This window comes from Magallana gigas, chromosome 10 (assembly GCF_963853765.1).
Source record: "Magallana gigas chromosome 10, xbMagGiga1.1, whole genome shotgun sequence".
NCBI lineage: Eukaryota > Metazoa > Mollusca > Bivalvia > Ostreida > Ostreidae > Magallana > Magallana gigas.
In genome coordinates this window covers 36,706,973-36,733,208 of record NC_088862.1, presented here as the reverse complement: position 1 = coordinate 36,733,208, position 26,236 = coordinate 36,706,973, and the positions used below count along the sequence as shown (strand labels likewise).

The window sequence follows — 26,236 nt, the reverse complement described above, 5'->3', positions numbered from 1 at the left end:
TGTGTAATGGACATTTCCATTCCTGTGTGGATTTTCCTCTCACCTTGACATTTGAGAGATAATCCTTCAGACCTTTCCAACCATCTTTTGCTTAAATAGTTTAGAGCTTTGCATCCGTATCACTGTGATTCTATTCCCTCTGTGTACTATCAAGATTTTGGAACTCTAATGCATTTACTTATAGATTACAAAGTCTGCATTCAACTTTGATGTGTTTTGTAGTTTTACTATAGGGCCACAGGGAAGACAAGCTTGAATGGATTGATTTTTTTCAAATTCATTGCTAAAAGTTAGATTTGGTCACATGTCAATGTGAACCTTCTATAAAATAAGTTGGGGGCGAATGTTTCCCTATAATTAGTATTATTTGGGAGGTTCCTTTTTTTGATCAGTGATACAGTGAAATGCAATCATATGAAAAAGTTAACTTGATGTCATGTGTTAATACCCTGAGTGTGTTTGGAAATTTGTGACAACTGGTAGAGGTCTGGAAGTCATATGTGAACTCTTAATGAAAACTGTGTGGAGGGCCTTTGTTATCAGTTACATGTGCTTGGGGAGTATTTTTAAACACTGTTGCTGTGAAATGAAGCCATGAGAAAGAACTAAATGTGAAGTTGTAGTTAATAGTCTGTGTGTTTGGGAGTTTATGTTCAGAGTTAAGATACTTGTGTTAAGAGTTTATGTTCACAGTTAAGTGACTGTGTGTTTGCGAGTTCATGTTCACAGTTAAGTGACTGTGTGTTTAGGAGTTCATGTTCACAGTTAAGTGACTGTGTTTGGGAGTTTATGTTCACAGTTAAGTGACTGTGTGTTTAGGAGTTCATGTTCACAGTTAAGTGACTGTGTGTTTAGGAGTTCATGTTTACAGTTAAGTGACTGTGTTTGGGAGGTCATGTTCACAGTTAAGTGACTTGAGTTTGGAAGTTTATGTTCACAGTTAAGTGACTGTTTGTTTGGGAGTTCATGTTCACAGTTAAGTGACTGTTTGTTTGGGAGTTCATGTTCACAGTTAAGTGACTGTGTGTTTAGGAGTTCATGTTCACAGTTAAGTGACTGTTTGTTTGGGAGTTCATGTTCACAGTTAAGTGACTGTGTGTTTAGGAGTTCATGTTCACAGTTAAGTGACTGTGTGTTTAGGAGTTCATGTTCACAGTTAAGTGACTGTGTGTTAAGGAGTTTATGTTCACAGTTAAGTGACTGTGTGTTTAGGAGTTCTTGTTCACAGTTAAATGACTGTTTGGGAGGTCATGTTCAGAGTTAAGTGACTTTAGTTCACAGTTAAAAGTTTCGAAAGTTTGTGACAAAAGATGGTTGGATTGCAATGAATTGAGGTCTCAGGAATGGAAATGTTACCATGACAACAGAAATGTTTCAATCATGACATATAAATCAGTCTTCACAATATCATACATAGATTTACAATTGACAGGACTTTGATGAAGGTTAAGTTGTAAGAGGACATTTGATACAAGACACTTTTTGTCCTTGTGTCTCACATAATATGCTCACTCTGAATAAGTCAAGCTTAAAGCATTGTTATAGCAGGATAAGAGATTGTTTAAGGAAAGACTGAATCCATAATTTAAAAAAAAATGATTGAAAGGAGATGAGCAGATTCTGATTGAAGTGTGGAAGGAGGTGCAGTTAAATTGTTTTCTTCATTTAATTTTAAGAAAATTGGAGGGAGGTAGTTGATTGAATCCTTGATAATGGATTGTTGGGGAATGATGGGAGGTACTTTAAGCTGCTCTAGTTTCTCATTAAGGAGGTACATTTCCTTCTCTTTCTCCTCTTTGAGATATGTACACATGATTGTGGAGGGAGACGATGTAATGAATAATGGGGGCATGATGGGTTGGGGTGGGGGGTTGGGGGTGGGGTTGGGGGGTGGGGGGTTGGGGTTGTTTACCTGTTGCTGCTCTAGTTTCTCATTTAGGAGGTACATTTCCTCCTCTTTCTCTTCTATAACATTGTCCTTTTCTTTAAGGTCTTTCTTCAGTTTCGAAATCTCCATCTCCAGTTTCAACTGCAACCAGATAGGGATCACGATAATAGTAACATAACATTGAGTCTAGTTAATATTAGATTTACTATTAACTGTATTTGAACCAGTTCACCTTTGAAGTTTAATGCTGCGACCAAAAAAATCAGTATCTCTCATATGTGATATCCGGATCTTCCACCACAAAAAAAAAATCACATGATCCATCTACTGGTTCTTTAATAAGACCACTATAAACTCTCCCACCCCTAATACACACACACACACACAGCTAGATCCACCTACAGTTCTTTACTTAGATCACTAGACACTCTCCCACCCCTAATACACAGACACACAGCTAGATCCACCTACAGTTCTTTACTTAGATCACTGCACACTCTCCCACCCCTAACACAGACACACAGCTAGGTTCGCCTACAGTTCTTTACTTAGATCACTAGACACTCTCCCACCCCTTACACAGACACAGCTAGATCCACCTACAGTTCTTTACTTAGATCACTAGACACTCTCCCACCCCTAACACAGACACACAGCTAGATCCACCTACCAGTTCTTTACTTAGATCACTAGACACTGTCTCACCCCTTACACAGACACACAGCTAGATCCACCTACAGTTCTTTACTTAGATCACTGCACACTCTCCCACCCCTAACACACACACACAGCTAGATCCACCTACCAGTTCTTTACTTAGATCACTAGACACTCTCCCACCCCTTACACAGACACACAGCTAGATCCACCTACAGTTCTTTACTTAGATCACTAGACACTCTACCACCCCAAACACACAGACACAGCTAGATCCACCTACCAGTTCTTCACTGTGATCCTCCGGAGTCCTCTCCCCGAGTTCCTTTGACAGTGTGTCTATCTCTCTCTCCTTCTCCTCCAACATCTGTTGAACCGTGTCGAAATCTTCCTGGAGCTTGTACTGAAATGATAAATGCCCAATGTTTAACAGACCGAGCTATAGGTGGTTATCTTGTTTCTGTCCCTCCCTTTATCTACCTTACAATCTTCATTAGTCATGATGTACTTCAACAGTCCATTTGTCTGTCAATAAATTTTGTCTCCTGCTGTACACTCTACATTTTTCTGTCTGTATCTGTCTATTTATCTGTCTATATTACCTGGAAGTCACTAAGACATTCGACTTCTGCAGTAAGCCCCTACTTCTCTCTATTTGTCTGTCTGTAAATTACCTGGAAGACACTCGGACTATCTATCTGTCTATTTGTTTGTTTATAAATTACCTGGCAGTCACTCAGACTTTCGACTTCTGCAGTAAGCCTATTTATCTGTCTATTTGTCTATAAATTACTTGGCAGTCACTCAGACTTTCGACTTCTGCAGTAAGCCTATTTATCTGTCTATCTGTCTATAAATTACTTGGCAGTCACTCAGACTTTCGACTTCTGCAGTAAACCTATCTATCTGTCTATTTGTTTGTCTATAAATTACCTGAAGTCTCTCAGACTTTGGACTTCTGCAGTAAGCCTATCTATCTGTCTTTTTGTCTATCTATAAATTACCTGAAGTCACTCAGACTTTGAACTTTTGCAGTAAGCCTATCTATCTGTCTTTTTGTCTATCTATAAATTACCTGAAGTCACTTAGACTTTGGACTTCTGCAGTAAGCCCCTCTACCTGTCTATTTGTCTATAAATTACCTGGAAGTCACTCAGACTTTGGACTTCTGCAGTAAGCCCCTCTATCTGTCTATAAATTACATGGAAATCACTCAGACTTTAGACTTCTGCAGTAAGCCCCTCTATCTGTCTATCTGTCTGTAAATTACCTGGAAGTCACTCAGACTTTGAACTTCTGCAGCAAGTCTATCTATCTGTCTATTTGTCTGTCTGTAAATTACCTGGTAGTCACTCAGACTTTTGACTTCTGCAGTAAGCCTATATATCTGTCTATTTGTCTATAAATTACCTGGAAGTCACTCAGACTTTCGACTTCTGCAGTAAGCCTATTTATCTGTCTATTTGTCTATAAATTACCTGGAAGTCACTCTGACTTTCGACTTCTGCAGTAAGCCTATATATCTGTCTATTTGTCTGTCTATAAATTACCTGGAAGTCACTCAGACTTTCGACTTCTGCAGTGAGCCCCTCTATCTGTCTATTTGTCTATAAATTACCTGGAAGTCACTCAGACTTTCGACTTCTGCAGTAAGCCCCTCTATCTGTCCATTCATTTGTTCTATTAATGTCTCCTTCTCTTGAAGAATCTCATTAAGGTAGGTGTCCTCACTCATAGGGGAGGTAACTTGCTGTAGGAGAGAGTACAAGGCTTGGTAAGGTGGGGGGACATGTTAGCTTTTCACCAGGAGTTGATTACATGGTATTTAAAAGCATATTAGTTCATTTGGTATATTACACATTGTATAATACTGTATTTAATATCTTGTAATGTATTTTAAATTTTGTATAGTTTTTCATATTTCTACAGTATTTTCTTTATTAGTTTGTGTAGCACTTCATAGGTTATATAGTATTTAATAGTTTTTAAACTACTGTGGAATCATCATTGTTTGTTGGGGGGGGGGGGGGCAAATTTTCCTGGCTTTCATGGGTTACCCGTTTCAACGAATTTACATCCCCACAAACATATATGCATGCATTTGTTTAATATTTATCAGAATTATCCCTATTACACTTAATACCAACTACCGTAATTACGTCCCCATAAACAAGGAAAATGTTGGCTACCCACAGTTTGACCCCACAAATACAAATGACTCCACAGGTCTACGTCAGGTAATTTTTTTTTTTTACCAATTTGATAAAACCCTCACCAAGATCATACATATACATCTTTTTCATGAATTTTCACTTTTTCCTCCATCCACAAAATGCTTAAAAATTCATTTGTACAGATTAAAGCATGGTCAGTACCGATTAAAGCTTGGTCACGATTTCGGTCAAAATTATTTTTTTCCGTTTCAAATGTTTACAATGCTTCAGTAAGTCATTCTTAATAATCGACAAAAATCTGAGCATGAGTCGTTGTGTTTTAATAAAAATACAGGACTTACAGAGCATGACTTGGTGATGTAAACAAAGCCTACGTCATGTTTTTGTTTACATTTCAATATTGAGATGAAAATTCCAATTATGACCTGAAATAAATGTGATAAAAGCTAGGAACTATTTATTTATGCTTAACATGAATTAATAGAGAGAGAAATTAGCTTGAAAACAACTTTTATCGGCATATTGAACCAATGTAAACAAAAACAGGGCACGAGCCTTGTTTACATGACAAAGAACTGTGAGCCCCGTATCTTGCTTATTATTCTATGACTGACAATCAAATCTTGGTTGATCATTAGAAATGCATTCCTAAAGCATTGTAAACAATAAAAATAAAACAATAGAAGATGACCAAAATCATGACCATGCCCCTTAAAGCTGGGAAATGTTCTACATCTAACGAGTATATTCATTAGCCTTATACAATAATTACTGCCATCCACCTCTGTTAACGAGTACACTCAATGGCCATATACAATAATGACTGCCATATTTATGAACCGACCGGTCAGCCTTACCTGAGTTTTTTCCCTTTCCGCCGTTAGCTCCTTGGAGACTTTCTCTAGCTCTGTGACCTTTTCGTCTAAGGTCATGTTGAGGCCGGCGATCACTTCCTCCTTCTCCTGAATGGACTGCTGCTGGCCGACTATTTCTTCCTCCTTTTGCTGGAGAGCTGACTTGAGTTGCTCAAATTCTTCCATTTTCTGAGCCACGGAGTCTTCTAACTCCTGCTGGAGATTGGTCTAAAGAAAAATATCAAACTCATGTAAATGTACAAAAAAAAATTATTAAAATCAGAAGCTGTATTTGTTGATTAATCCCATAAAACATGAAAATCAATAAATAACAGACAATATAGTCTTATGCCATGACTCTCACGTTAAATAGAGACCCACCTTTTCTGTGAAAGACACAGATGCAGCAGGAATTCCATCCGTGTCGCTGAGATCAGAGAAAGTGGACGCCTGAGATGCTCGGACGAGTTCCATCTCCTTACGCTCAAGATCCGAGCGGAGTTTATCCACCTCCGTTTGCTGTAAAACAAGAGCAGGACTCATGTCGCTATACAACAGATACACTACGATAACTTGATCCAACAATAAAATTTTAATTTTGATTTAATTTCATTTAATTTTAGAGATAGAATTTTGTATACTGATACAAGTTTTGAATGCTCAACCTAGTGATAAAATTTTGGCACTCAGAATCTAGTGACATAATACTGTATATTCTGTAATTTTCATGATCTAATTTTGGCTTTCACATCGGAAATTATTCCATATGCAGAAATTTGGTATCGTTTGCCTCAGAAAAGACTTTTTATAATGCAAAAATTAACTGATGCCAAAAAATAAATTTAAACATTTTCCCCATTTTTCAATTTTGTGGCACGCAAATCCCCCCCCCCCCGATACACGGTAATCTTTACCATTTCCGCAAATTGATTTTTACTACTTGGGTTCTAGTGTCAGAATGATTAAAAATTTCAGCAAGTGCGACCTATTATCTCAGTTAAATACGGACATCAATCAAGCAACAGAACTCCGTACCATTTCAGCGAGCGCGTCACCGGACTTGAGAGCAGCTATCTCGAACCTGAGTCGGTCGAGCTGCTGAGTTAGGTGGTCTATTTCCTGGTTCTTCTCCTCCAACAGGTTCTGGCTCAGCACCGACATTGGCGTCCCGTCCAGATGCTTCTCCAGACTCCGCAACCGACGCTGTACATATAGAGGTGTTACCTCAAAGGCATCAGAACAGATACACACATATATCATATCAATATAGGAAAACTCTGTATTCCTTTTAACAAGCTTCACAGAACAAATTCATGTGCATCTTTTTATACGAAATATTTTTTATCTTTACAGTTTACAGCCTGTTCTTACACTAGAATAAGAATACTTGGGTATTACTGTAGTTTCCTTATTTTATATGAGTACTTAATTCCACGATTCAACTGTTTTGCATCAAATTACGAGAATATAAAATCACAAATGCCTAATTTTTATAATAATTATATCTAATTTACATCATTCTGAAAAACAAAATGTGATTCTTAAATTTGTGATGTGTCCTTCTCATGATTTTAGACAGAAAATAATTTCTCTCATTTAGTTAGGAATCTACAGTTAATACTGTACCTTAAAAGAAAGCCTTACATCATCCTCTTACAAGAGAGAAATCAATTCATAATATTAAGATGAACCAAATGGAGAATTCAAAATGAAACATTTCCTTTGTAATGCATTTTACCTTCAGGTCCTCATTTTCGATTCTCAGATCGGCGGCCTTGTCTTCTTTCGGAGCCTCTGATTGGTTGGCTTGGTTTGAAGCCTGGATCTGATTGGTCAGTTGACTAATCAGTTTCTCTTTGTTGCTCAGAGATTCTTTCAAGTCATTTAACTGCTCCTTCAGCTCTGCAATCTGTAAAAAAATCTGTCTATAGCTCTCTGTCTGATCTAATAGATTACACTCTGTGGAACCAGGTAATACAGATAAACCTATTTAATATCTTGAATTTTAACATCTCATATAAAACATGGAATTGTCAAAGTGGGCTAAAAAGAAAGTTTTAGTCAATGTTTCTTTACACATACTTCATCTATATGATCAAACTTTTGGATACCGAGGTATCTTCATGTTTTCTCTCATTTCCATCAAGTTTAAGAACAATGATTTACTGGATCATACATGCTACTCCCAACACAAGATACAATTCTTCAGCAAAGGCTGAACCAACTGCCTGCTCTTATTCAATTTACCAGGATCAAATATTCCTCAAAAATATACCAATTTGACCTTGACCCAACTTCGACCCCTGACCTCTTTGTCCTTCTCCTCCGTGACCTCTCTCTGGTTGTCGACCTGTCGCTGTAGCGACGATGTCTGGCTGTCGTCCAGGAACCCGCCAGAGTAATCTCCCCTGTGTCTCATCTCGTCGAGTTGGTTACGGAGCGCTGAGATCTGTTTGAGTTGGTCCTCGAGCTGAAGTTGGAGCTGTTCTTTCTCCTGGTACAGGGCCTGAACAAAATCAAGAATATCTCAGGAACTGAAAACTATCTCTGGGACAATGAGAGTAATTTGATAATATCCCAGGGCGTAAAGCAACTAAAACAAAACACAGGGAGGAATCCCACAATGTTTTAAGGCTCTTTCAATAGTTGAAATATTTTTTATTTTGTTTGAAAACTATCTCGGGGACCATGATGATAATATCTAAAATAATTGATGACATCCCAGGGCCTACAGCAACTAATACAAAATACAGGGAAGAATCCCACAACGCTTTAAGGCTCTTTCAATAATTGAGATATTTTGTTTTAGAAAGGTAATCTCTTTAATTTAATGGTTTTCCCATCATGTCTCAGTATACCACACACCTCTTCCTGTTGCAGTGAGATGTGAGATGGGAGCTTCCTTCGTCGTCTCATGGCTCGTGTCTCACTCCCTGTGGACTCAGACTCACTGGCTGATTCACACTCCTCCTCTTCTTGTTCGGCCGCCATCTTGTCCGACATCTCGCTTACCGATCGACGTCGCTCCAACATCTGCTCTAGTTGACGGATTTTCTGAAATAGATTACATTTATCAAACAGTAAAGATCCAATTTTTGATCTAACAGACACAATCTGAGATTAAATTTTATCTTAAGAAAATGATATATCTCAGCAAGTCAATTTTTACTGCAGGTTTGATTTTTAAAAGGCAAACTATATAAATATATGACTGCATCCTTTCAAAAGAATTACAAGAAAATACAAAGATCTGGTAAATATTAAAACTCTTACTCAATATTATTCTTTTGAAGGTTTATTCACAAAACTTACATATACCAACATGAATAATCATCATACCTAATAATATCCCCTAAAATTGAGCAGTTTTCTGTAACAAACACTTGTGATGGTGACCAGTTTATAAGTTTCACAATAACCAGTTTATAGGTTTGATGGCTACCAGTTTATAGGTTTGACGGTTACCAGTTTATAGGTTTGAATGTTACCAGTTTATGGGCCTGTTCTGTCTTGGCCTGCTCCTCTACTTCCTGTTCCAGTTGTCGTACCACGGCCGCCAACTCCTCCGACGTCATTTGTTTGTCAGACAGGTCACGCTTCAGTCGCTGTGTCTGCTGTACTATCTCACTGTGACTGTCTATCCGATCCTGAAGTTCTTCTGTCAAATTTTCAACCTAAAATAAGGATCATATCAAAAGTCACTGCATAGAAAAAAGGGGGCATCTCAAAAGTCACTTCCCAATATCATTAATCTTAAAAGAAGGGACAACTCTAGAGTCATGAAAGAAAATTGTCAGCCTTCAAACAGGGGTCATTTCAAAAGTTAATACACAAAACTGTCAACCTAACAGAGGTTGTCCCAAAAATGACTCAACAGTAAGCAAGTGAAAGCTTTATATTGTCATATTTATATTATGTTATATACACAACAAGACGTCTGTCATCAATTCCTACTGAATGTATAAACATACTGCATAAAAAAAGTCAGTAGCAGTACTGAGAGGTAAGTTCAACTATGTGAGCATGACATTTTTACTCATATGAACTGTATGACATTGGCAGATGAAACACATATATCAAATCTTCAAAGGACCAGAATCTAGACATTTTACTATCATAATTCTGCCTGAACTAAAGAAGAGCTATAGTCATCTCCTTTTTTCTCATGTCTGGAACTTATTAATGAATTACGCCTATGCTGCAATACTTATTCATGAGTTTCGCCTATGCTGCAGAACTTATTCATGACTTTCAACTATGCTTCAGTACTTATTCATAAGTTACACCAATGCTGCAGAACTCATTCATGAGTTATGACTATGCTGCAGAACTTATTCATGAGTTAGGTCTGTGCTGCAATACTTATTTATGAGTAACACCTATGCTGCAATACTTATTCATGACTTACATTTATGCTGCAATACTTATTCATGAGTTACGCCTATGCTACAATACTTATTCATGAGTTTCGCCTATGCTACAGAACTTATTCATGAGTTACGTCTATGCTGCAATACTTATTCATGAGTTTCACCTATGCTGCAGAACTTGTTCATGAGTTACGCCTATGCTGCAGACAGGTTTCCTTGCGCTATTTGCCTGGAAGGTTAAAGAGTTAATAAGAACAGTGACAGAAATCACAACAAAGTGAGGTGATGAACAGTGTCGCAGAAACCTGCAAATTCAAACCCTGTCTAACGCTTTATTTTTCTGCGCATTGAACAGCAAGAGGATTAAATCATGGCAAATCTTTGCATCAAGCTGCCACAGCTGGACATTGAATATTTAATAGTATGAATAATTTTTTTAAGTTGGGTGGCGGGGGAATAGATGCTTGATCATCAATCTTTCGATCAATTGTTTTTTGGTTGACCATAGTGTTACTCTCACTTTGTATAATTGTCAATTAAAGTTTGGTTTTTAAATGCGCAGGACATTCAATTCACCTTTGGCACCCATTTTTGCATTCTTCAATTCTGTTAACCTAGTTTATACATGAATAACTTCTGCTAGGGGCATGGTCACAGTTGTATTGCCCCATTCCACCCTCTACACACCCCCACCCTCTACACACCCCCACCCTCTACACACACACATTACACCTCTATCTGCAGGGTATCCCTCTTCTGTACATCCTTATATGCCATTGGGGAGAAATTTAACTCTATGGTTTCTGAAGTGATAAAAATATATTGTACTTCTTTTTATACATTTAAATTTATTGCCCTGTGGTTATATTTCATTATTATTGTCCAATGGTCATAGTTCATCATTATTGCCCTGAGGTCATATTTCATCACTTGCGTATAATAATCATATTTCATCAATGTTCTTTGGTCATATTTTTGCATTATTGCCCTGTTGACATACCTCTACATTATTGCCCTGTGGTCATATTTCTACATTATTGCCCTGTGGTCATATATCTACATTATTGCCCTGTCATTATATTTTACCATTATTGCCCTGTGGTTATATCGTACCTCTCTCTGAAGTCTGTTTTCGGCTGCTTGTTTCTTCTCCTGATCAGACAGGGACTTTTTGAGTTTTTCCACTTCTCGAACAAATTCATCTCTCTCTTGTTCCCTTTCGTTGGCTTGTTCCTGAAATTGGGTCCAAATTACCAAATGGCATAGAAACTGTATAGACAGGGTTGTCCTGTTATAGAAGCCTAACACAACCAGAGTTAGTAATTCAAAATTAATATAATTATAACCATTAGCTAGGTTTGTCAATATTTTGCATGCAATTTCAATTTTTTTTTAGTAGATCTTAACTTTACATATTAAACAAATATATACAATTAAGGCATGCATATACTATATTTGACTATGGTCCATTACTTTATGCATAATACATAGATAATTTTGATAAAAGAGGATATTGTGTGGTTTCTGTAGGTTTATATTTCTACTGTTTAGAGATAAAAGCTTATATGTTTATGGATGCTTAAATTACAGAGGGTACGGAGAGACATTAAAAGTCTGAGGCTCTAAAGCTAATTAAGCTAATAACAATATATTACACTGTTACAGTTTAATTATGATCTATTACGGGCGAGATCAGAAAATGGCAGATATCAATGAGATATCAAAGAGATATCAAAAGATATCAGTGAAGTAAGAAATCTGCTCCTCTTCCCATCAAAAGATTTTACTAAAACACGTGTAAGATATAATGTATAACAATTGCTGGTTAACAAAAAAAGGAATCAATTTTGTTAAGACATTAGAGATGTTTACTTGAAGTTGATTAAATTTGGTACTATGTATTATAAATAAATGGAAATAGATTGAAGCTCTACAAGAATCACCAGGTTCTGCAGTTTAACATTCAATGTTGTCACTGTAAATTAAGACACTTAAGCCCCTTTTCCGTCATTTAGAGGGTTCGAAGGTCATGGTCATTTTCAAATTGTATTGATCTTCTTTAGGAGAATAGCTTTAATTAGTACATAGAAAATACTCAAATTAAGGCTCCTTATCACCATATCAACTTCCTACTTACTCAAAACTTGTTGTCACAATGTCATTAATATAGAACAATAATAAAACTTTAATACATGTATATATAAATGAAATCAAAACTGTAATTGATATGAGAAGTACTCCATCTCTCAATCAAACCTCAAGAGACAAAACTCATGATGATTATTATATTACTTGTCAACTTGTACTGACAATATAACAAAGGAACAGAAACCTTCTGTTAGCTTAGTAAGGACCAGTTATAACATGGGACCTGCTACAAAAATCTCAGCAAAAGGGAATACTTTAGAGTATACAGAGAAATATCCACCCCCTCCCATTTCATTTTTGCCCCTTATGTCCTCATGGTCTGCAGGCGAATTAAGCTGGGTGAATTCCAGTGTCTCAGATTATCTCTCTTAGATCACAACTGTGTCTGGGCAAATTCAAGATGGGGCCAAATTGTGTGCTAGTATAAAGATAAAAAATTACATGGGGCGAAAATATAGCTGTATTCAGTAGCAATAGCTTCCTCCTGACTTATACTACATAGATTCTAGTCTACTGGTCTTAACCCTGGGCTATCAGTCTGAGAATTATCTTGTGTTATATGTCTAACAAGAAAATGTGTAAAACGAGTAAATTAAATCTAATTTAGACTGGAAGATAAAAAGTAATCAAATCATTAAAAAAATACGAGTGACATATATATCATATATATAAGAATGTAAATGACTGAAGCATACATATTAATATACAGAGAAATTATAATAAAGAATACAGTTGTTATATCAATACAAGTTGCTTTTTTAAGGCTGCATCTTAATATTGAGTAGTAGAATAATAATGAATGAACGAATACCAAACTTGGCATGCAGAATTGTTACGAGAAACAAGAATTTTCATGAATGGTTCTCTACTCACATCACTTGTTAAATTCATGCTCTGTAAAACAGTGGCCGTCATAAAAGTAGGTCAAGGTCAATAAGGGTCAAAGGTCATTTCATTCAAAGATCCACATTCATGCAACATGGGGAAAGGGGGGAACAATCAGATGAGAAATGTTATTTGTTGTTTTTTTTTGTTATTTTATGTTATTTTTATCCTGGTGATTAAGTATTTAACACACAAAGCTGCGTTCAAGCAATGTATGCAATAAGGCTCAGCAGCAGTATTTGAAAAAAGGAAATTAAACACAATATTCCAATTTCTATTGCATGTTATCAGTTACCACGGTTACAACATTTGGTGTTTTAGGGATGCAGGTGTTTCAAATATATTACAGGTATTCCATCAACGATGGGTAAATTAACAATATAAAGGTAATTTAGTTTCCAGGTATTTTACATCTATTAAAGGTATCCTACAAATTACAGGTAAAAATTACAGGTAAAAAATTACAACGGATGATGGACATGTACTTGTTACAGGTATAAATTACAGGTACTTATTACAGGTGTTTTACATTTAAAGGTATGATACTGATTAAGAGTATTTGACAAAATCAGGGTATTTGATAAACTACAGGTGATTGTTAACAGTAAGTGGTGTGAAGCACAGGTATATATTATCATGTGATGGTTGCAACCAAAGGTTAATACTGCATTGTAAATAAAATTGAATAAATTGAGCTCAATTAAAAACTTTTAAATAATGTTAGATGAACATTTACTGCTTTTGATAATGATATAACTTTTTCATCAGTTGCTTTTTACAGTATTTATCTAACATACAGAGGACTGAAAAATTCAAGTTCACAGCAAAAACAGAGGCCGGTCGGTAGCTGTCAGAATGAAAATCTTTGACTTGTATTCCTACTCAATTCAAAAGTGAAGTCAACAGCTTAGAGCACACACAAGCAAAAATCAAAACAACCAATCATGCAATCTTCATTAAGCCATATCATGAAAGTATAAAAAACACTTTTTTTTCTTTTTTTCATGCCATTTTATTTCTGTTTAAAGTTTTATGCAATGTTTAAGCTGTATAGATGTAACGAAAAAAACCCATTTTATTTTAGGTTTTTTCCATCTTTTGACACGTTCCCTGTGACCTTTCTGCACTCTTACCTCAATGAACTGCCGGTTGGATTTAAGTTGTTTCTCCACCGAGTCGAGTTGGAGCTGTAGGTCCTCCACCACCAGTTTCTTCTTCTCCAGCAGCTCCACGTAATGTCTCTCCGTCTCCTCACCGGCGTTCTCAAGCTCTGCCACCCGTTTCTCGTATTTCTCAGTCGTGGTTCGAAGTTGAAGCTGCAGACTTCTCTTCTCGTCGTTCAGTTTGTTCAGTTCTAACATCAAGGCTGTAGTTGTACACAGAAAAGCATGTAAGCAATTCGTCCCCTTAACTAACCTGGAATGCTGGGATACTTTAAAGTGAAAGTAACTAAAAGTGAAAGTATATCTAGTATTACCACAACACACATTTATAAGTCTAGAATTTTTTTTAATAAATTTGATCTGTTATAAAACAACAACAACAAGCTTTCACACAACAGATGGACTTCTTAGCATTTACACTTACTTTATCCAACATCTTTGTATTTTTCTACTTTCTGATAATTGATAGTTTTTGGTTTGCCTATATAATTCTGTCGAGATTCTGTCGAGATCCTACCAACAGTTTCAAGTCTGACTATTCACTACAATGTGCCCAGTGGACCATGAAGTTTGAGCAGTGTCAACTCTTTGATCCAAGCAAACCATAAGTGGCCCCCGACCACCGCAGTCTCTACTGTCAGGTGTGTCTAATGTGACTATCTGTTTTAAAATGGTGAATAAGCAAAGCATGTGTCCCAAAGCTAAACTTTGTCAAACTGCTGTGTGAAACACAAACTGACTAGCGGTTTGTGACTAGCTATTTGTGAATAACATTTTGTGACTACAAGTCAGTGACTAGCTATATGTGACTAGAGATTTGTGACAAGCTTTTTGTGAATAACATTTTGTGACTACAAGTCAGTGACTAGCTATATGTATCCAGAGATTTGTGACTAACAATAACTGGCTATAAGTTTGTGACAAGTGGTTTATGGCCTTCAGAGCTAGCAAATTGTAAAGTGGTGGTTTCTGACAAACATTTTGAGACTGCAATTTGAGACTAGCTAATTATGACTAGCATTGTGTAACTGTTATATGCTAAACAAGAGACTGTGCTTATAATAGTACTGAGAGGTCTTCAGTATAAAAGAAGCAAGCCCGATACTGCTTAGCTTGCTGACAGACCAAGGGGCCAAGAGATAAGATTTGAATTTTCTATTCTATTTGCAGTGCAAAAAAAGTTTCTTGATGAAGTGTTAAGAAATTTCAAAATTTGACCTCATGTTTATTTAATCTGAAATACTTCTATGGAATAAAAAGGAGTGCAACGATATGTAAAAATAAGGAAAGGAATTTGCTATTTCCACATACTGACAACAGCAAGCAAACGGAAACACAGCATCAACAAAACCAAATCTACAGGGGGCAAAGGTCAAAGGTCAAACACAGTGGCACAACATCAAATCAGGGTCGGAGGGCAGGGGACAGGTTGTCTGGCTTTGTTTGTGGTAACAGCTCCAGACATTGAAACTCACGGGTTCAGATCAAACTCATAGGCTAAAGACAAATTCACAAACTCAGGATATTCAAACTCACACAGGGGCCCTAGCAGATCTCGGATTCAGGACTCAATCAAAGTTCGAGTTATTCAAATTAATTTGAAAAAAAATCTGACTCTATAGTTAATTATTCAGTATTAATAAGATTGGTAAACAAAGGTTATTCATATCTTCCACAACATTTTAGTTTTCTGTTGAGCAATGAGTGGTCATTTTACTTGACTATTATTGCCATCTTTTATCAATTGAATAATTTCAACTGTTACAAAATGAATTATCATATGATTTTTTTATTTCATTATTAAACTCCAATAATAAAGCTGTTGATAAAGTAAAAGTTGTTTCTTTTAATTTCCACACAGTCTTAGATTTAATTATTAATAAGTTCTATCTAATTACCACAGCATTGCACCACAACAACCTACCAAATCGCAGCAAAATTTGTTCTAAAAATACTGACCAATCAAATTAAAAAGGATTCATCAAACAACTAGCTTGATATCACCAATCCCCAGTGGATATCTGGGTTTGTGAGCACTAACACTTGTTCTCATTTTATCATCATAAACAAAAGGAAATTATTCAAACAATGACATATATCTTTAAAAGCTTCGTTCCCAATCACTTTTATTTGTTTGGACATTTTACATGCAAACTTTTTATTATTTTCCGTAGTCAAGCAGAAAATAGTATGAACTTTTAGCATGCTATTGCAAGAATGATGCTGGCGCAGCAAAAAAATAAATCTTGTCATCGACGTCCCTTATCTCCCACAATGCACCACAAGCTCGATTCCTAGGTCTATTAATTCCACAACTCAAGATTTCAATTACATGCTACATTACAATTCAAAAGAACATGTACTAGAATTTCTTTCACAAAGAACAAAACAAGGCTATAATAATAAAAGATCTAGAACGGAGCTCAACAAACCTTGGTCACTAGAGGGCGCTGTGACGGCTCCCATGGTAACTGTTGTATACAAAATGGCAGATATAGCCATGCTCAGATTACATGTCATAAACAAGACAAAAACAGAAATTATTTAAGCTAGAGAGAAACTTGATAAAAGATGAAGCAAGAAGATTTGTTTAGTCTTTGGCTCTGTAGTTTGATGTGTCTTAATCAGATTGTAGGGTTGAATTATTTTGCACTAGTCTACAGTAGCAATTCATTAAAATGTTTTGTTAGTAAATAATTTATGGTCACCAGATTTTAGTGTTTTAATCCAGCCCCCAAAAATGATGACAAAAGCAGTTTCACTTAAGAATCTGATTTCTTGTTTATCCCAACCTGGTTAACAAGTTTTGAATCATATTTCATTTGAAAAGACATCTTTTTGATCAATCAAAGATTTGATGAAGGCTTGAAGAAAACAGATTCTGGAATAAACTGCTCTGATCAGAGTCAAAGTGGTGAGTTTTGTTAAAGGGTTCCACGGGCGAATTAAGACACCATCACCTTAAGATAAAAAGTAATTCTTAAAGTTTCCTTTTAAAGCACCATTTGTTTATTTTCCTGAATGAAACATTTTCCTCTATACTGTCAGTCATGTTGATGCTGTCTAGTATTTGCCAGTGGAGTCCCCTTATATCAATGAAAGGAGTTATTTTTGGTACCATATAGAGCATGCATGTGATGGTGTCAAGGCCAACAGACAGGTCAAAGGTCATGACCTGAGGATACAGCAGGTAACATTGGACAGACAAAGGGAGAGCACTCAGATATATAGAGGGGGGACAATGTAATGACACAGGGATGCTATTACAGTATTACATGTAATGACACAGGGACATTATTACAGTATTATATATATACACTGTGGAGTAAGGCGGGACCTTCACACCAATGTACAATAATAACATTGAGTCTTATTGAGAGCTTCAGTCCATGCAGGCATGCCATAAAAAAACCCTTGAGGTCCCCTGGGACCTTGGTTATATCATACAATGATATAAATGATAAACTGAATTATTACCCCATACAATGATATAACGTGAGGTCCCCCGGGACCTTGGTTACCTCATACAATGATATAAATGATACACTGAAATATTACCCCATACAATGATATAACGTAACATGGAATTATTCAACATAAATAGATTATCATAATTTTTTGTTAGTAGGTATAGAGTTAATGCCCTCGTTTCTTGGTTCATTGGTTCCAGTGTCGCTATGGTAACGTATACAAACAAGTGTTATGAAAAAACACTGAAGCAATGCTGAAATTATAATCCAATTAATTATATATAGTGATTATCCAGTTAATTATATATGGTGATAATCCAATTAATATACATATTTAATGCACTACCCAATCAGTAGTGGTGCTAGTATAATCTCTGATTACTGGAGGAGTGGTAGCCATTTTGAGTCTGGTTATTCAAATGTGACCCGCTCCCACCGCATGCACACCAGGGATACCTGGACACCGTAAGCCGTGAGTTCTAACCAAACCAGAGTAATGAACCCCCGGGAGGAAACGTCCTTTGTAAACACGTAGCATCTGGGAAGTCTCCAGCTATTCTTTTGTCATCCTTTGTAAACATGTTTTACTGTAAACCAACTTTTATTGCGTGCTATAAATTTTCTCAAGTTTCACAAGAGCATCATCTTTGCGAATTTGACATTTTTTGCCGCGAATCAGTTCTTAAATGTCTCTTGTGTAAGCTATTTTTGTGACAATCAAGATCATTTATCTTACACTGATAAAATAAACATCTTGATCTCAAAAATCAGACATCGCAAACCAGTGTAATCTCCTGCGAATCACGAATAAACGTTGGTTTACCGTATCTGGGAAATCCAATCTCACGTCTTTTTAAATTTGTTTCACACTTTGTCCAATTTGAGAGAAGGAAATATATATTCGCATTCACTGGCTATATTTTGAGTATTGCGGTGGGGGAAAAAAATCATGGGAGCTCCTCAGATGCATAATGAAATGTTTACAAAGAAATCTTCCTCAAAATAAATTCTAGCAGATATTCCAAATTAAGAAAACCAATTAATGAATACTCCCTACAGAACCGAGTTAATGAATCCTCCCCAGAGGTCATCATGTCCTACCTATTTCAATAAAGCGAGACATCCACAGTTTGATACGGGGCACCTAGGGGGGAAAACATAAAGTCAACTTGTGAAATTTATCTTACCCTGATAAAATCTAAAGCAAAAATAATCCAGTCTGAAATCTCTAAACAAAATAGTACCTACCACATGTTGTTCTGTTTAACCACACTTCATTCATTGGTCCACAGAATTTGGAGCAGAGAAAATTACCTCCCTTTTTATCATTTGATTTCATGATCCCAAAACTTCACTTATAACTTACATTTCTTTTTTTATCACATTAAATAAGTAAATTAAATATAGTAATCATTTTATTTAATGTATTTATTTCCAGGTAACTGGTAGCAGCTGAGTAAATAAACAAAAATCAGCAGTAACTCAAAAATCTATCAACCATTTACATCAACTGGATTTCCTTTCTAACAATCAAAGACAATGATAGGAATTACCCGAGGAAAAAAAACCCAAAATATTACACCAAATACCCTCTATCATATTCCCTTATTGTTAAACTGTTAACTCTATATAATATATCAACAATGTCATTCAAATCATAGAGGAAAAGCCCTTGCTATCACATTTTTCTCAAAGAAAAAATAAATAATGACTGCCAACTTTAAAATTAATGAACACATGACCTGATTTTGTTTGGTGGTAAAATCTGCTAAAATCTGTATTCAAACTGTGGATATCGGTGAGTAACTGACTTGACCTTGCACTATTTCATTGGTCAAGGTTAAAGCTGTAGACAACGAGCAGCAAGTAGTCTCTGGAATTATCATTCCAAGGGCACTATAATCACAAACCTGATAAACTGTCTGCACATACATGTATGCATAAAACAACGTAAACTTCTCAAATAAAAGACAAAACAATAACATAGAAGAAACACAGAATCACGAATGAGACTCGTTCTAAAGAACTTTAAAAATGGCAGTACTGAAGCATTCTGGGAATGGCCAATCAGTCAGGTGATCACATTGTTTAAGGTAGAGTTCAATACACAATACAAGTCTAAAATACACAATGTTGGCTGATTTGAACTTCAGACTGACATTCATCATAACTTTGCTCTCTCTCTCTTTCTCTCCTCTCTCTCTCTCTATCTCTCTCTCCTCCCCTTCTCTCTCTCTCTTTCTCTCTCTGTAATCACTTTCAAAGAGCCCTCCCTGTGACTACAATGACCCCTTCCCATGACTACACTGACTACAATAACCACTCCCTGATTAGGTAGCAGCCCACAGCGACACCTATGGGAACCAGAGGAACCAAGTAATTAGGGCGGTTGTTGTGGAAACCTTGCGCCTGATCGCCCACGTTGTCATTGAGGAGCTCTCGTTGTCGTTGCATCTCGCTGCGTAGTGATGTGGCTTCATGGTGAGATGTCTCAAGGTCGAGCAGCTTGTTTTTAGTTGTCTCTAACTCGAGCACCAGGGCCTCCGTCTTCTCCTCCAGATCTCGGACCTGCTGCTCACGCTGATCTCGCTCGGTGCTGTATCCTTCAATGAGTCCTACGGAACGAGATTTTTAGGATAGAACTCGACTGAGTACGTATTAGAATGAAGTAGCTAAAAATATCACCACCATTTGTAATGTGATAATTAAACAATGTAAAGTTTACCTTTTACTAAGATTGACTTCTGACGAGAATATAACATATTAAATTCTTTAAATTGAAGTGACTTAAAGTAGATAAGTAGATTTTTTCTAGAATACATACATTCTAATTAGTACATCTGTCAGACAATGCACTATTACATGTCACAACATTCTTGGCTTTAAGAAGTATAGGGCACCCCCATCTTGTGACACTTTCTTTCATCAAAAAGAAATTCTCAAGCAAATTTTGACTAAAAATTCATAAATTACCGTATATCCTGATTTTTTTCGTGCATTCAATCTTTGCAAAAAATGTGTAACATTTTTGATTTGCATCAGTCATTTTTTGTTACTTTAAATTTTTTTTATAGAAAATTATATGTCAGGATATGTTTTCTGCATATTCAAAATTTTGCGATTTATAAGAGATCAGGAAAAAAGCGAACATCGCAAAAATCACCGTATATAGGCTATAAATATAATTTTAATATCAACTGAACGCTGTACTGACCCTCGGCTTTGTGTAGTTCCATGGCGAGGTATTCCTTGGCCTCCACTTCCTCTCTCAGCCTCTCTTCCAGTTCCTCGCACCGCGTGGACACGGACAGTGACTCCTGTTGCCCTGATGACACGGAGGTCACCAGGTCGTGCTGGGTCCGCTTCGAGTCGTACAGTTGGTGGGTGGTGTCCTCGATCATGTCTAGGAGCCGCGACACAGAGCCCTGCAGCCGATTACTGGCATCTGTCCAAAAAAGATCACACTAATCAAGGGATCGTAAAATTGATTAATGTCATATATTTTAAAAAAATATCTGTGCAAAAACCATCACAGGTAGAGCAACAAGGGAGTGTATCAAAACCTGAGCTAACATCACATGTTAAGCAGGGAATATTTCAAAGTTATATTTCATTAACAAAACAAAACAAGAGTGAACTATGTGTAGTTTTTTTGTGGCTAGCAAATTTTGCAAACATGAAATAATTCTTCTAATTATTTTAGTAAGTCTATGTCAATTTTTGCAAATTTTTAGGACAAAAATTGATGTCTATGAATAATAATAAATTAATGAAGTAAAGTATTTTATGCTTCAATAATAGAATTGTTTAGTTTACACGATATGTAGTGGTTTTGATATCAATAAATACCTGTACAATTGAGTGGACTGTCTAACAAAAAACTTCAATATAATTCGACTATTCTAAAAGATGACATTTAACCCAGTAAACTCACCGTAAGTGTACTCCATTGTCATAGTAATGCCTGCATTATACTGTACAAATTACACTACATTCCATTGTTATTATAATGTTCATACTTAACTCTGTAAGTCCCATGATCATAATGCCAGTTAAATACTACACACAATAAATACTACACACAATCCCAGTACCTCTATGTATTAAATGAACATTAAACTCATGAAGTGTTTGATGGGGGACAGAGCAGGGCTATTGGGTGTAATTAGCTGTCTCTGTCTGTATACAAACAGAGGGCTTGCTCTCTCTCTCTCTGTCTGTCTGTCTGTATGTATGTATCTCTCTCTCTGTCCATCTGTCTGTCTGTCTGTCTGTATGTATGTATGTATGAATGTATTCATGTATGTATATCTCTCTCTCTCTCTGTCCATCTGTCTGTCTGTATGTATCTCAGTCTGTCTGCCTCTCTCTCAGTATGTCCATCTGTCTGTCTGTCTGTATGTATGTATCTCTCTCTCTCTGTGTCTCTCTGTATGTATGTATGTATGTATGTATGTATGTATGTATGTATGTATGTATGTATGTATGTATGTATGTATGTATCTCTCTCTCTCTTCTTTCTGTGTCTCTGTGTGTCTCTCTTTCTCATCTCTCGTACCTTTTTCTGTTTGTCTGTACCTCTCTCTCTCTCTCTCTCTCTCTCTCTCTCTCTCTGAGAGCAAGTACTTTTACATAAAAATCTGTATTTAACACAACTTGAATACTTTGCAACAGTTTCTTTGAATGAAAAAACCATGGATAAATAATTTAACAAAGGCTAGATTTGTATCTAAAAAGTTTCCAAGATTTTGTCGCAGATGTTAATTCATCCAAAGGTCAACAATATTACTTGCCTGTAATGAAATGCTTGTAACATATTTCTCTCATTTAGAGTAAAAGCTTGTTCAAAATCTGGTTTTAATCATCGAAAAGCCTCGCTAACTTTAAGTCTGTTTCTATTCTTATTTTAGTTTACTTTTTTCAGTTTTTGTTGATATGTTATATAATCTCTCAGATGTTATCTGCAGAAAAAACCTGACAAAGCTTCGATTTCAGAGTAAAAAAAAACCCCTGGTATCTTTCTAATGCTATATCTCCTCTTTTCCCTCTTCTATTTCTTGCCCCCCCCCTTGCTCTCTCTGCCTCCTCCACCCCCTCCCCCTCTCTCTCCACCCATCTCTCTCTCTGTCTCTCTCTCTCTGTCTGTCTGTCTGTCTGTCTGTCTCTCTCTCTCTCCACACTCACGACTAACATTAAATCTATAATCCATTTTTAAGCAAAAACATTACTTACTAATGATCCTACAATTGACAACCCTCATCATATAGAGCCATCACTGAAGTGTCAAATTCTGTGACGAATCTACTCACCCTATTCACTACCCTCATCATATAAAGCCATCACTGAAGTGTCAAATTCTGTGACGAATCTACTCACCAAAATATTCATTGATGGTAGTCATTTCCTCTTGAAGTATATCGGCCCGTTCATCAGAATCTCACACATTAAAACACACTTACATCCTACATTGCCTCTCCTGGTTGTTTACGTTATTAAGTAAAGCTGTTTATGTTTTTACATTACTTTTTTTGTCGCAGCCATTAGATGACAGGAAGTGATGGAGTTCGAGACGGTTCATTCATGCAGCGTCCCCCCCACCACCACACACACCAAGTACTTCCTTGTTTACCAAACTCACACACTTATACAACAAGCATACTGAGAGTATTGCATAAGCAATACACGTCCCCTACAGGTTTGTGGAAATTGTAAAAACAATGCACTGTTATACAGAATATCGAACCCGAACATTAAAAAATTAGAATATAAATCAAAGTACTGGAGTACTGTCGGGAGTTGATTTTATTGATTATTATCAATTTTAAAATCAACGATATGTTATTTTGCCTGGAAAGTAGTTTCTAATCTGTATTTGAATTAAGCACATTTTTATAATATGAATTCTAATATGAACTTTTCCGACAAGAATTTCGAGAATACCCCATATGAATCATGTTGTGTAATATTTAAAGATTGAATTAATTCCATCAAACTGTGTATCAGTAATCGAAATGTGTCTAAAAATTGTACACATCTGGATCCAAGCGATATTGAACTCTAGTCTCGTTCAACCAGACGCTCGGCTGTCTCCGTTAATCTCCCACTACCAAGAGAGACTCTCTGCTTATCGGAGATTTACGGAGACAGCCGAGCGTCTGGTTGAACGAGACTATATTAAACTCTGGCGTAGGAATACATACAACTACAAAAACCAATTAAATTGTTCGTACTATATAAAATTTGACTATTTTTAAGGTATTTATAAATACGTTTCTTTTGAAAAACAATGGCACAGCATACACTACACCGGATTTATCTATTATTTTTAAGGTCTACGTCTTGTCAGCGGTGATGATTTGTGCTTAGGTCCAAACACTGTTTCACTTTCGGTTTGCCAGAGTAACTGCATAGGAGAGTTGATTAAAATCAACTCCCAAAAATTAATTTTCTCGAAAATGTCAACGAGACTCTACTGTAACAAAAGTGTAACCTTGATCTGTAGTTTGACATTTTGAAGCTGTTCAGCAAATTTCATATTATTCCTTAAAACGCATAAAGAAAAAAAGTGTGGAAAACTGAAGTGGGACAGACAGACGGCAGACAGACAGACAGATGGACGGACGGATGGACTGATGGACCCAGAGGAAAGCTATAGTCCCTTCCGGTGAAAACCGGTAGGGGAATAATAATCAAGTCCTGTGAAATACCAGTCCTATTAGCTCACTCCATTTCACCCATATATAATCTTGTCCCACATAACGGATAAAATTACATAATTTTGCCATATTTTGTCATCATAAAAAACAGAAGAATAAGAGTAGCGAGTACTTATATTATAATAATTGTTGAAAATAAATATTTCCTTGGTTGAGGGGTGAATTTTATTTCTATTTTGAAGGAGTTTCACACAACACCAACACCTCCCTAGATTTACCTGACACTAACATCTCCTCTTGGTTTCACCTGACAATAACACCTCCCTCCTTGGTTTTACTTGACAAATACACCTCCCCAGATTTACCTGACACTAACATCTCCTCTTGGTTTCACCTGACAATAACACCTCCCTCCTTGGTTTTACTTGACAAATACACCTCCCCAGATTTACCTGGCACTAACACCTCCTCTCATTTTACCTGGCAATAACACCTCCCCTTGGTTTTACCTGGCAATAACACCTCCCCTTGGTTTTACCTGACAATAACACCTCCCTTGGGTTTTACCTGACAATAACACCTCCTCTCATTTTACCTGGCACTTACATCTCCCCTGGGTTTTTACATGACAATAACACCTCCCTTGTCTTACCTGTGAGTAGCTCCTCCCCCTCTGTGTCGAGGTCTGGCCCCTGGAAGATGCTCTCTGTGATGGTCCTCTGGGACAGGTCCAGGCCCTCGTCTGTCAGGTTAGAGAGCAGGCTCGTCTCGTGGGGAGGAACATCCCCTCCTGTCACAAAAACAAACAAAATAGTCATATCACTGTTTAATGGGATTTAATCTGAGCAAGATTCAAATGTTTTTTTTACTTTAGTGGCTAAATAAACCACCAGATAATTTAATATTACTGACAACTTTTGATATAGATTTGTCTTCTAAAAAATCTTTTTTATGACATATAATTTGTATCATAATATAGTAAATCTATCATAAAAAGCATGTCATATTTATTGAAACAAAAAAATCAGAAATAAGCTGACCTTCAGCACCCCCTGGAGAGCTGGGTTCTGGGGGCATGGGTCGCTGACCAGTGGGGGGAGACCTAGGGTGGCTGCCTGGGGGTGACCGGGGTTTGCCAGGGGGTGGGGATCTCCGGTGGAGTAAGGGGGAGGGCTGTTCCCCGGGCTGTCCCCCTGTGACGATACTGGACAACTTCCTGTTGATTGTGTCTTCCACGTTGAGGTAGGTTTTGACTGCGTCCGACAATAGCTGTAGCAGGTGCTCATTGGTCGACTGGATGGACTCCCTGTCAGCCAATCAAATGACAGATATACAATACTGACCAATCAAATGACACAAATATGATACTGAACAATCAATTGACAGAAAATTGATACTGACCAGTCAAATGATAAATACATAGTATTGACCAATTGATTGCAAACATACAAATCAATATAATATTAATGATAAACATGATATATACTGGCCAAAGGAAATAATGATAATACATCATTTAGTATTCAAATACTAGTTACTGAAACCATTATGTACAGTCCAAACAATGCTGACCAGTCAGAACAGATAAAGTGACTGGCTATTTGTCAGAATATTTTAATAAGCTTTCCATTTTTTTTTTTTTTTTTTTTTTTACAAACGTTCATGAATCCAAATACTACAAGTTCTTTCTTGATTACCATATTTACTAACAATGTGAGTAGAAAATGTGAGAAATTTCCATTCCTGTTTTATTTAGAAGCAACTGTGTGTAATAGCAGGACCCCATTGACAATGTTATCAACAGGTCAGCCATAATGAGACTGAATCAGTGACCCAGTATCAGGTGTGATATTAATCATTAATTAGTTAATTAATGATCTAAGCAGTGATCTCTTGTGACCTGTGTCCAAAACTTCAGCAATCAGCATCCTTAAAGTTTTCTGTTACATGAACACGGAATGAGATTATCAT

The 26,236-nt window shown here is 36.6% G+C and overlaps 1 protein-coding gene across 23 annotated transcripts in view; it reads right to left on the bottom strand.

The window, feature by feature from the left end:
* The window catches only part of LOC105336169 (A-kinase anchor protein 9), a 140,423-nt gene that overhangs the window by 32,178 nt on the left and 82,009 nt on the right, over window positions 1-26,236 (bottom strand). For 20 of the 23 annotated variants that reach the window (XM_066072944.1, XM_066072947.1, XM_066072932.1 and 17 more), the window contains 18 exons: window positions 25,306-25,571; window positions 24,918-25,055; window positions 20,824-21,054; window positions 20,012-20,224; window positions 16,572-16,610; window positions 14,110-14,342; window positions 12,965-12,985; window positions 11,057-11,176; window positions 9,062-9,247; window positions 8,439-8,627; window positions 7,882-8,079; window positions 7,312-7,482; window positions 6,609-6,776; window positions 5,955-6,092; window positions 5,577-5,801; window positions 4,164-4,295; window positions 2,829-2,948; window positions 1,913-2,029 (listed from right to left, as the gene is read on the bottom strand). In XM_066072944.1, the coding sequence (XP_065929016.1) occupies window positions 1,913-2,029; window positions 2,829-2,948; window positions 4,164-4,295; window positions 5,577-5,801; window positions 5,955-6,092; window positions 6,609-6,776; window positions 7,312-7,482; window positions 7,882-8,079; window positions 8,439-8,627; window positions 9,062-9,247; window positions 11,057-11,176; window positions 12,965-12,985; window positions 14,110-14,342; window positions 16,572-16,610; window positions 20,012-20,224; window positions 20,824-21,054; window positions 24,918-25,055; window positions 25,306-25,571 (2,905 nt within the window). The remainder of the gene's footprint in view (window positions 1-1,912; window positions 2,030-2,828; window positions 2,949-4,163; window positions 4,296-5,576; window positions 5,802-5,954; window positions 6,093-6,608; window positions 6,777-7,311; window positions 7,483-7,881; window positions 8,080-8,438; window positions 8,628-9,061; window positions 9,248-11,056; window positions 11,177-12,964; window positions 12,986-14,109; window positions 14,343-16,571; window positions 16,611-20,011; window positions 20,225-20,823; window positions 21,055-24,917; window positions 25,056-25,305; window positions 25,572-26,236) is intronic. The other 3 variants (XM_066072941.1, XM_066072935.1, XM_066072939.1) reach the window with 3 other exon arrangements.